General features: G+C 39.1%; 1 protein-coding gene across 1 annotated transcript; it reads left to right on the top strand.

Moving 5' to 3' along the window:
* Positions 1-1,218: 1,218 nt before the first annotated feature.
* LOC104082663 (chromosome unknown open reading frame, human C11orf88) lies at positions 1,219-8,486 on the top strand (the record flags this gene model as incomplete). The annotated part of the gene is given in 4 exon segments (XM_009585871.1): positions 1,219-1,330; positions 2,113-2,198; positions 6,091-6,150; positions 8,439-8,486. Coding segments are annotated over 4 exon segments (306 nt in total), but the record flags the coding sequence as incomplete, so codon positions are not given.
* Positions 8,487-12,945: the final 4,459 nt, after the last annotated feature.

Raw genomic sequence — 12,945 nt, forward strand, 5'->3', positions numbered from 1 at the left:
TTGTACCCTTCAGTTTACGTGTCAGCTATTGGGAAAATAATTTTCATTTAGCTTTCATGTCTTATTTAACAAGCTAGTAAGTGAAGGCAGTTTTGAACAATGATTAAATATTAAACTCACAGTATGCTATAAATGTTTTTTACTCTGACCACTTTCCTTAATGTTCAAGAATTTTTATAATGGAGAAAATACTTACTAGTGCTAGAATCTGCTCTAAGAGGTTCTTTTTAACAAAATCCCAGCCTTCATCAAAGTAGGAGTTGAAAGGGAACTGTCTCTTACATCAGCCTAGTTACTAGGCAGTGTAGTTAGCTGATTGCCAAAAGAAACAATCACTAGCCACACAGCCAGGTAAAAAGGTTTGGAAGGTATCTCAATGGAAATCAGACGCATGGGAATTTTGACAACAGGAGGCAGATAGACTAACCTCTTCGCAGAAGCATCTAATAGACAGGCAAGACTGAAATAAAACAAGTGAAATGTACTGGATTGCCTGTCACACATGCAAGAGACATCAGTACATTTGTCAAGCTAATCTAACTGCACCTTACTGAGTGATACACTTTATACACAACTGTTTTGCATACAGGACACTGAAAACATGAGAAGAAAATGAAAGGTTTTTTTCTTCCCTAAATTTGCAGGCATCAGCTGCTGTTCTGATTGTGCTAGTCTCAGCCTTACACTTGTCCAAGGCCACAGTTTTCACATTTACCTCCATTTACTTTTGTTGAATAAATAAAGTTGAGTCCTGTGGTGGCAGCTATTTCTGTTCATAGAGAGGCCCGAGGCTAGACTTGAGTGAAAATGGCCTGAAGACACTGGAAATGAGATGTACAATGTGGTCAGCCTTCTGGTCTTCCATGTTTACTGTGACAGGCAGTGTGTCCCTTACCGTCCAGCTGGGTCCAGACTCCCCAGGCATGTCTGTGCTGCTGTGTCCCCTCTGAGATGGCTTCACACCTTCACTACAGTCCTCCTTCCTGGCACCAGATGCCAGTGATGGCAGGGAAAAGGGCCCCAGCAGTGAGGTCACAGGTACCTACTGCAGCAGGTGGCAGTGGCAGGGACGTGTCAGTGGCATGGGCAGCACCAGGGCTTCCTCATGGCCACAGGGCAGGAGCAGAGAGGCTGAGCTGGGCAGACCCACCTCATGGAGAGGGACACCAAGATGCAGCCCCATGCGGCGCCACAGGGACAGAGCCAGGACAGCACCCGATGACGCCTGATGGGCCCTTTGTCTTTGCTGGCTCAAGCCCAGCCAATGTGAGCTTTGCCCGCCCCTTCTGAACCTCAGCCGTGCTCCCACCACCACTCGAGTCCTGTCTAGGCACTGCCACCCTGCGACATGAGGGGACCCTGCCCAGGAAGGGACCCTGCTCCATGGCGAGACCCTACCCTGTGAGGGGATCCTGCCCCATGAGGGTGCCCTGTGTTGTGAGGGGACCCTGCCCCGTGAGGAGACCCTGCCTGCAGCCTTACACCATCTCTGGGGCCTGCACACCTCTTTGCAGGGTCCTGCACCTTACCTGGGGCCTCATGCTCCTCCTGGAGCCCCTTTCCAGAGCCTCACACGTCTCCTGGGGTCCCCACACCTTCCCAGGGGCCTCACACTTCCTCCCAAGGCCCTGTGCTCTGCCAGGGGCCCCACACATTTTGCCTGAGCCCTGCATCCTCTCCAGACACCTCACACCTCTCCAGAACCTCATGCCCTCCCTGCACCACCACCCCCCACCTTCCCCAGTGCCCTTAATGTGATTTTACTTTCCAGAGAGAAGTACTGCTCTCCAGGGCCCACAACTTTCTAGAAGTAAGTATGAAGTACTGCATGCCCCCAGCTTGCTAAATCTTTGTTGCCTCGGTTCCTGGGAGGAATTAATTCTCAGGAATGAATAATGACTCATGCCAATAAGCTCTGGATGACAGAAGAGCCACAGCCCCTAGTGTGCACAGCTGAGATATTTCAACTGATACCTAACTGTCTTGGGATCCGGACACTGGGATCACTAGCTTTCTGAATGGCCCCAAAGTACACTATGGTTCAGTTGCCCTCTGTGAAGGATGGCGGTAGTAGGAGCACTTGATCATTTGCCTCTCATTTGCCTTATTTAGAAAGTGAGAAAAACAGTGAGAAAGAGAGACTCTCGGATGCTCAAAGCATGGAGAAAACTAAAATAAAAGAAAAATATTTTCAGCAGGTAAGAACACCTAATCCTGAACTGATTCTAACTCTTTTTTCATAAATATTTCCATTCACCGTGTGTAATTTGGGGGAATACTGGAACTTTGGAAATGACATGATGAACAGTAACGAAAATCGCCTGGACCTGGCCCACTGTGTGGTTTGCATGATGCAGCCCGTTTCTTGGTGGTTAGCTTAAACTTATTCCCAAATTATATTATTGGGTCATGCTGGCTTGGTGCAGGGCTGAAAGTAGTAGGCTGTACTTAATTTCTTCATAGTAAGCACATAACGTCTGTTCTGATTCAGTATCTACAAGTAGCCAACTAGAGTGCCCATATTCAAAAGTGGATAATTTTGGGGGGGAAAAAAACACTAGTGCTGCATGCACTTTCACACACAAAATCCTGGCATAAAGACATTGAAGTACAGCTCAAAGCATAAGTTTATTTCTTAGTTGTCTTAGTTATTAATAGATCTTCTCCATTAGCCTGTGCCCAGCAGCAGCTAGTGCCAAGAGTTCATTGAATGAGAGATGTGGGAAACTTCTTAGTGGGCGGTTATTAAATCAGCTTCCGTAGAAATGCTTCTGCCTTAGCCTGTCACTCAGGGACAGGTTTAGGTGACATTTTTAGAGAGCTATAATTCAAGAACTGCTAGACCAAGCCATTTCAAATTTTGTAGAAACTACTTAGCTGCAGAACAAACCGTAGATTTTAGCAAACAACATCAAAACTGAGTTTATAGATGATGCTGTCTTTCCAAAGGAAGGCGTAACTGGGATATTGTAGTGCCTTTCAGGTTGGATCCTTCTGTACTGTGCAGAGCCTTCTGACTTAGTGGAGTTTTACAAAAGCTAACATCAATCTGGCATGCAACCACCCACTCAGCACTTTAGTTAACAGTTCCTGTAGTCTGTAATTGGTGGATAAGATCAATAAAATTTAGCACGCTGTAAGGTATATATACTTATGTTTATGCAGTGACTCAATCATTAAATTGGCTATGAAAAGAAGCAAAATAAGTGACATGGTATGCAGATCACTGAGGCTCATCTCCTGCAAAACAGTGGACCAAGTACATAGAGCTTGGGGTTTCTCCTACTACTTTGCCAAGAAAAAGAAGATGCAGACAACAGTTGTGCTTGCTATTGAGACACTAATATAAACTTCTACTGAAGCCCCTATTAATCTAACTGGTGAATGAGTGTTCCACATATATACCATGAATATAATTCATACACGTAATGGAAACTAAGACAACTAGTATTAAATATTGTAATAACATTTTCAGCCTGACTCTGTAATTATACTGGGTTTTTTTTCTCATTTTAGTAAAACGTTCCACATTTTTACTGAAAAGCCTCTAGCCTATATTTGGAAAGCAGGCCAGATGAGAGCAATCTGCAAGAGGTGCAGAAAGATGCTGAGGTGTGCAAGTCTTTCCTGCAAGTCAGCGATCCTCCTTTCCCAATTAATAATTCCAGAATACATCTCATCCATTATCATCAATTAGCCTTCTTTCTGAATTCTGGCTGAAGCTAGCAACAGTTCCCTGAATCTTCCATTCATTTTTTTAAAATTCAGTAACAATTGATGATAGCAAGGTTTTGCAGCTTTGGGCATCTGGCAGCCATAAAGATGGCTGATTAATTTCAATGAGTAAATTACTTTATACAACTACAGGACATGCTATAAGCCTCACATAAGTCTAAGAAAATTAAAATTAATGCACTGAATGAAATAAGAATAATGTTCACATTATTGTCAGTCACAGGTGTCATTTACTGTTCAAATCCAGACTTCAGACTTGATTCAGACATTCTGTTCCTGCAGCATGTCCCCTGGGAGAGCAAAACCTGCAAGCTCTGTTGTGTAGATCTAGGAAGTGAATGTTGTACAGGGTACAGGGTTTTTTAGAAAGAAAGCTTAGCTGCATTAACACTGTTATTTCACAAACTGACAGTGAATTCATTTATTAGAAATGCTTATTTTAATTAGTTAGCTAATTTCATATGAAATAGTAGTGAGGCACATGGCAAAAAAGCTATTGTCTTTTGGATGTTTATTTCACTGGACTAGCCTATAATTCATTAATTCCCACAGGCTTTACAGGATAGTTTATGATTAACGAAGAATTTTCAAAATTATAAATACTGCAAATCTGAGTAATCCGTTTAATGCATCTAAAATAGGAATGTTTAGCTTGTCTGAATAGATCTTTGTATTGCTAGACATTTTTCCAGTCTGACCACTTTTTCTTTTTATCTTTGTCTTATTTGGCTATCTTTAGTTAGTAAGTTCTAAGGTACCATCACTGAGCTTGGCCTGTGGACTGCCTTCCTGACTGAACTTGTACTGTCTCATCACCACAAACTTGCCTGATGATCTGGTCTCTTGGTTGAACCTGGTTCACGCTCCTGGGCATGCACTGCTTGCCTTACTTGGGTATTGTGTTTACATTACAGTGAATAAAAATATTCACTGTATATTCAAAATATTCATATTAGTGAATAAAAATACAGCTTCCTATTGTGATCTAAGATGTGGGTCAGTTTTGCTTTTATCAGCTCAGGTATTTTACTTCCCTTTCGTGAAAGGGGAATAACAGTAAAGGATAAGAATTCGAATTCTAGAATATTGGGTGGGTGTTACTTTTCAATATCAGGACTCCCAAACATCTAGAGCTTGGGCTTTGTCTTTTATGCTGTCATTTAAATTAACCTGTTGGGAGGAAAAAAGTTGGCAATTTTTTTAATTAGGCTTAAATCTGATTAAAACTTGGAAAGGGTTTTTGAAGAAACTACTTTAAATGATGAAGATTGCTTAATTTCTAAAATCAAATTGCATGGAAGAAATTGTCATCAGACAAAAGAATCCGCTGCACTAAAAAACAGGGGTTTTCCCCATCAATTTTACATTATCTTTTCTTAACCACTTCTGGATTAAAAAGAACAAATAAGAAACTCTTTTTCTTTTCTTTTCTTTTCTTTATTAGTCATATGCTGAGATGTGCTCCTTTCTGGCATTGGTTGAGGGTTTTCCCAAAATACTTCCTGGAATGTCTGTTTTGTAACAAATTGCTAGGAATTTATGAAAACAATTTAGTATGTTTTTATGCAGCTTAAACAGTAATGTCTCACTGTAGCTGAAAGCTGTTCATTTCCATAAGGCAAAAATATACAGATGTGCTCCGTTGTCTGGGAATCAGAATACTAAAAAATTCTTAGTAGGAACTTATTCTCCCTAGGAAATTATTTTTTCTTCCAACTATATAGAGAGAGGAGCTTTAACAAGTTCTAGGATGTATACTTATCTTCTTGTAGAGAGAAGAACTTGGACCATTGATTGAAGAGAGTCATTAAATGTTCCATAGTTCAAAACTGGACTAAATTCCATCACCTTTGAAATTATCACAGTTTTAAATCACTTCTACAGAGTAGCAGAGACTGGCTTAATCCAAAGATGCATACTGAAGACAAAAGTTATTTCTGGTTGCACCTCTCAGATAAAAAGGTTTTTGTAATGAATCATTATGCATATGTGAGTCCTGAATTACCCTGATTTTATAATCTCAAGATGCTACAGAATAGTATTTGCTAACTTTAGTATGTATATTCATCTTGACATTTGGAGTGATTCCTTCTGATTTGAGGAAAGAATGATTATTTCAAACCTCATGTAAATCTAGGAAGAGAAGGTTGCTCTCCCAAGTGGTGTGTTTTCAGGATCTCAGGAAGAAAGAGAAATTGAAGTACTTTATCCAGTAACCTGTTATGCCTGTTTCTGCTGTATGTTCACTCTAGTTCTCAGCTTCAATGAGGAATTTAAAGTTTACAATCAAATTAAGTATTACATGCTTTTAATTCATTTTTCTGAGCTTATTGTGGTAAATACGTTTCTTTTCAGGCCAGGAGAAGAGAAGAAATACTAGCTTTCCTGAGGAAACAGAGAGAAGAAAGGATTGCAGTAAGTCTGATTCCTTTTTATTATGGATGCATCTCAAGGTTTGTGCATGCTGACAATACGGACAGCATTCAAAGTACCATAGTCCAGTGTATGAGAGTTCATGGGGTGTTGCAAACTATACCACAGTATCAGTCTTGCATAGCAAAAGCACTTCAGTTTGAACTAAGTAAGCATGCAGAAAAGTTGGTTTTATTTAACAAATTCCCTAAGCAAAGAGGATCCTGTAGGCTGTGTGATTCTGAAAGTCTCAGGCCAGACAGAAGGAAGCAATAGGCATAGAAGCAAAATGAAGTTTAAGCGAGCTAAATATAATTATTGGACAATTTCCAATCTGAAAACTGCAAGGAGTAAGACAGTGATATTATAAATACATTAAAGTGTTTGAAGGTATAACTGTCTGTTTCTTGATGCTACATTTCATTTTTGTATGGGTATATCTATAATTTAGTCAGCTACAACATGCTGGCCTTGATTACTTTTTCCAAGGCAACAGAATAGAAGAGTCGTCGAGAATGGATTGCGTGTCTTCTTGCAAACTATCTCAAAAGGATGACATCAAAATTTTCACAGAAAATGTGGAGATGCTTGTGGGAGGAGCAGACAGGAACTGAAACTGACCTCACTGGTGGAGGCAGATAGGGAACAGGGCAAATGTGAGAAAGCGTGGAATCTTGAAAACTAGAAGAATTTAGGACTGGGAAGGGAAATACAGCAGAAGCAGTGACCATAGTGCTGTCAGAATGGCAGTGAGGACTGTGGCAGCACTTTGCTGAAGGCCCTGTATTCTCTATAGAGATACATAATGAAAGGACCTCAGTCATTTAAATTAAATCAATTGTCCTGGTTCCGGCTGGGACAGAGTTAACTTTCTTCCCAGTAGCTTGGGGGGTGTGCTGTCTTTTGGGTTTGGTATGAAAGGAGCGTTGATGGCCCATTGATGCTTTGGCTGTTGCTGGGTGATGCTTGCACCGGGCGGGGGGGGAGAGCACAGCCGGTGGTGGACCCAGCTGGCCAATGGGGTATTCTATACCGAGTGACATCATGCTCAGTATAAAACCAGGTGGCGGGGGGCTCACCCCCGTTCGTGACACGCGGTCCGTGGTCGGTGAGCATTGTGCATCGCCTGCTTTGTATATTCTGTTATTGTTGTTGTTCTCACTGTTACTATTACTGTTCTATTTTGTTTTATTTCAATTATTAAACTGTTTTCATCTCAACCCGGGAGTTTTCCTACTTGTGCCCTCCCGATTCTCTCCCCCATCCCACCGGAGGGGGGAGGGGTGTGGGGTGTGAGTGAGCGGCTGCGTGGGGTTAAACTACGACACCAATTTTAATACAACTATGTATAAGTGTCTAAATTTCCAGTTTAATATGCCGAAGGAATCTTTACAGCCTGTCCATTGTTAGTTGCTTTCATTTTTTTTCATTGTTGTCTCTAGGGTTTTTTCCACTGAAACACTAAAACTCAGTTTATAAAAAAGTTATTAAACTGCTGCAGGTTTCACATGCTCTGCTCCCTAAAAAGCTCTCATAAACTAAATTTGAGCAATAAAAGGAAGAACTCCATTTAGAGATTTTTATTATTATCAGTAGTGAACTCTAGATTTACTGATTTATAATGGTTTTGCTTGGCCTGGCCGGATGTTTATCAGGAGAAGAAAATTCAAGAATAAGAAGTCTGTATTATATTAAGGCACTTCTTTCCTTCAGTTGTAATTCATAAGATACAAAGCAGAGATAGATGAGTTTTTACCCCATAGAAGGTTAAACATCTGTCCTTCTGAAGAACTACATATCCTAATTAATACAATTCCATTACTCAATAGTAGAGAGTAGAACCGAAATTTAAAAGCTGATAAGAGTAGTGATTTGAGAAGTAACTTGGAAAATAAGATTTCAAAGGATACTTTAGAAATGACGAATTTATTTTGGACATAAAAGTCTCCTTTTTCCTTCCTCCTCATTTAAGCTTTTAAGTTGGTTCATATTAAGTACTTCCTCTTCTCAAAGTTTATTAAAATGCTGAACCAAGTATATCTGCTTTGTCCAAATTCTATGCATGAAAGCTAGGCCTGAAATAAAACATGAGTCTCCTTCCTTCTGACACAATAGCTCATTTGAGTTTTATACTCTGGACTACTCAGGTACCATATTAGCACATCAAAAAACTCTGAACTCTTTACTATTGCTAGTCTTTTGTTTCAGTGTTTGTATAAAGCTGTCTTCCAGGATAAACAGTAAGTTTAGAATGAACTAGTGATAATTAATAAGTCTTCCTCTCTTTTTAGAAAGAGCTGATTTCTCATCCACATAAACCAAAGATCAGAACTGATCAAGTAAGGTAAAGAAAATACTTAAAGTTTGGTTTTGGGTTTTTTTCCCCCTTCTGTCTAAATAGTCAGGCCCTATCTTGGGGGGAAAGATATTCTGGTTTTATTATTATTATTATTTTCAAAATAACTACTCAGTTTTATCCTATATTAATACCTATTATTATGAAATTTAGACATCAAAAGGCTGAAAGTCTGCTGCTATTGTTCTGTACTTCACTCCTTTACTTTCTATATACGTTCCATTTATTTCTAAATAGTGGTTGAGGGAAGGAAATGGAAGCTTAAACATTTTTTAAAAGTTATGAAGACTATAATTTTGCTATTCTGGTTGGAATTCAGAAAGTCAGGAAAAAGACCAGTTGTCAAAGTGTTTCCATATTTCTGAAAGGGTCAGGAAATATCAGAAAGTCTGTTCCTTTCCAATGCGTGTCGTGGCTGAATGAGGGAAGTAGCACCAGTGGGACCTTATCCCACTGCATCACACTGTATGGATGCTTTCTTTGGTTATATTTTTCCAAATTTTAAGAAGTTTCCATGTTTATTGCCCTGCTATAGATCGAAAAATAGATCACCAAAATAGCATATTATGTCATCATGTCATGTTGCATGAGAGAACTCATTCAAATTCTTTGGAAAGTCAGCCTTACAAATACTGATACACAAATCCAGAGCGAGGGTTTGATCCTGAAAATTTTTCTGCCTGGATGCACTGCAGCATTCTTGTGGAGCCCTGTTGAAATTGTCTCTGTCACCACACACATGTCTATAAGATACAGCTGGTAAACTAAGCCTTTAGGAATACCTGCAGACTTTGGAAATACGTGGGATGAAATGATTTGAAGTAGACTTACTTTAAGTTTAGACCAGTGACACAGGTGCAACAGTTGCTAAACCAGGCAGAGAAGGATTCCTTAATTTGTAACAAACAGTAGGCCTGAGAGTGCTGACAATCTTGTTATGTCAGACAGTTTCCTTTCTGGCGTTTGGCTGTGACCTCCTGAATGATGCAAATGCTGTTATTTTCCAGTATCAATAAGTATCTATTAAAATAAACAGGATCCCTGCAGCTGTCAGGTAGGGACTATGCAAGCAGAAACACAAGTTTAAGGTCATCCACTGTTACTGTTATTCTGGGATTGAGAAGAATTGGAAAACGGCCCCACCAGAGCTACAACAGCATGTTTTGGCTACATGCAGTGTTGCACTTGCTTTCCCTTTATGCTGTCTTTGCCAAAGGGATTCTCTTTTTTTTGATTAAAAGGCAGTTTATTTAACTGGCCTTGTATGTGTAAGTCATTTCTCAATTCAGGATAGACAGGATTATTATTTTTAACTAGTGGCTAGCTGATTCTTTTCACATTTATGGCTAATACTTTCCACTCTGTACTGTGAAGTTAAGGCATCTGCTTTTGCCCTTAAAGTACATCAGCACTGCCCTGTCTAACCCAAAATCTTAATCTCCTTCCTCAAACATAGTTGTGTCAGTCAGATGGGAGCTATGAGGGCAATCCTAAAGGTGCATTTGGGCCATGGGCTAAGCTACAGAGTTAAAGAGAAAAGCTACACATATTATGAAGTTGTTCTTTATTCCTAAAACGCACCTCATCTTTGAAAATGCTGACAAGGTACCTCACAGCCCTTGATTCAGCAATTTCTTCCTTTTAATGAATGCTATTTAAATTATTTAAGTGAGGCCATTTTTCTCACACTGGCACCAGCTTAAACAAGATGGTGTCATTGAATATCCACAACTTAAAAGACTAAGCAATGAATCTGCAGCTTACATCTTCCTTCCAACTTAACATATTGGATATGAAAGCTGAGAAATTACTGACAACAATTAATTTTGAAAGCAAACATCTCAGGAAAATACTGGGCATTAAGTGGAATTAATTTCTAGTATGACTATTACCTCCAAAGTTAGCTATAAAAGAAAAATAGAAGTGTCTGGAACAAGGGAAAAGGCTGAAATTGTAATGTCTGCTGAGGTGAGCAGCTGCAGGAGTAGGTATAAGGGAACGACCTACAGAATCCTTCCTTCCATCATCAGGTACTTACAGAAGGAAAGCTTAAGCTGTCTTGAAGCTGTGCCAAGGACAACTGGTGGAGCTCTTTACCTGAAATGATAGTTAATTGCATGGGGAGAGTTAAGATTCATGCTTTATGTAGCAGCTTATGGCCTGTGAAGAAAACTGTAGTCCAGCTTATTAAACTATTACATTTTTTCTTTTAAACATTTTAATCTGAAAAACATGCGTCACTGTATTTACTGAAGCAAACTCACCCAGAGAACAGGGTATTGATTACTGCTCTATTTAATTAGAATAATTGTATTTTTGTAATGGCCTGTGAACACTCATTACTAGGAAATATGATCATACCAATTTTACTAATGTCTCATAAAGTATTTACAGTCTGTATTGACCAAGATGATCCCTGTTTCCAGTGGCAACTCAGATGAATGACTGAGAAAATATTTCATATTTTGAGAATAGCTACATTTGTCAAAATATTTTCCACGGACAGAATACACTCTCTTCCTGATTCTTTTTTCCTTCAGTAGATCCTCTTTTTTTCTTATTGCTCATTTTTTTCCTGATTTCAGCAAACTCTTGACTTGTGTATGTATTTTCATAGGCCTTCACTTTTAAGTGTTTAAAAATAGAAATAATGATTTCTTCCTTACCAGTATTCAGGGGAAATAGCTTAAATAGTTCAGTTCTTTGGGGTTTTTAGCTTTGTTTAACTAGTAGCTTGGGGTTTTTTTAATGAATTTGTATTGCTTTCAATCTACAAATCAATACAGATCTATCAATGTAAAGTTGTGTGTACTGATAAAAAGAAAAAACATTTCCTTAGAGAAGGGCATTAAGCTAGTATAAAGCTTCTTCTTCTTCTATACTTCTTATATACTTCTATACCGATATATAATTACATCCCTATTGGGTATTATATTGGAATAGCTTTCCAAAAAATCTCCCAATAAGCTACATAACTTTAGCAATATAATTACATGAATGCAATATGTGCATGTTGAAAGGGTTTCATCCAACTGCTTTGTGCCTGAGCGTTCGAGAATTGAGGAATTTGAAATATGAATCCTGTGCAGTACTTCACCTGATGAAATGTGATTTTTCTGTTAGCTTGTATGTTGCCTTTGAAGTTTTTCTCAGTGAAATTTCCTGAGAGTTCTGATACTTGTATGGGCTTTCTTTTGTGCAGATTCTCTGAACTAGTGTTCTGTGATTTTTGCTTTCTACACATAGCTAGGCATTTACAAGGCATCTCTGCGTTTAGATACACATGTAAGTACCTGACATGATGACATAGACTGGGCTAAAGAATTCTGCACCCTGGCAGCTATTTCACACTGATTTTTCTCTGTAGAACTGGCCAAAAAGTCAAAACTGACACCATTTTCAGGACATTAGTCTGCCTGTAACTAATTGATGTTTTGTGTAGATTAGCTGCAGCTGTCTCATCAACAATTTACTTTATCTGATATATTTCCAGCAGGCGGAAGGTGTCTGAAGCTGACCTTATGAATCAAGAAGCAGTAAAGGCCCTTAAATAGTTCAGCTAAATTGATGGAGAGAATAAAGTGTTTCTTTGCCGCAGAAAAAATATCCTGCTATCAGAACCATGCTGCTTTGGACTTCAAGCCATGCATATTCCTCATTTGACTACATAACTAGTTGCTCCTACTGAGACATGGCATGAATGTGACAAAGGCTGTGGATAGGCTTGCAGCAACTTGTCAGCCTACCCATAAATTTCTTTGTTTTGCTGAAGTTAAAATAAATGCTTAATTCAGAAACATTTTAAAGGATGTAATTTATTTACTTAGTAAACTCTTAGTTCCTAATGTGCTGTTGTTGATCTCAGAAACCCTAAGTTTTTTATTGTCCTCTTGCTTTCCTGTTGTCTTGGCACTACAGCAGTGAACAACGTATGCCAATAGCTGCTTACTGAGGCTCAAAATTACTCTGAATTCTGTTCTTTACTGGCATCTTACACCAATGTACTGTGAGACAAAGTCGGGGGCTCAGTTTACTGCCTTCTCAGTGTGCAGGAAATGAAAATGTTTGTTTCATTTATGGGTTTTTTGAAGTTGTCAGCATGAAAGGAAAAGGGCAATAAAGTGCAAAATTCTCAGTGAAGCATTTGCATTGGGCTGCTAGGAATTCTAGAACTGGAAAGACTTATGCTTCATCTTTCTACAAGAAGATAGACTATACATTGTCTTCAGGTTTGTGATATCATCTGTTGATATAATTTAACTTCAGGAAAACACATTTTCTATGTGCTCTCATCTGCTCTCTCACACTTGTGCACCCCTCTGCCTCAATTAAAGTACCAGTTTTGCCTGGCTAACATTGACATCAATCTTTATCATCAAAGTTACCTTTTGAAATATTAATGCTAAAATATTTGGGAGCCAAAACATGTACCTGGGCAGTTG

Source organism: Fulmarus glacialis, unplaced genomic scaffold (genome assembly GCF_000690835.1).
Source record: "Fulmarus glacialis isolate BGI_N327 unplaced genomic scaffold, ASM69083v1 scaffold6139, whole genome shotgun sequence".
NCBI classification, from domain to species: Eukaryota; Metazoa; Chordata; class Aves; order Procellariiformes; family Procellariidae; genus Fulmarus; species Fulmarus glacialis.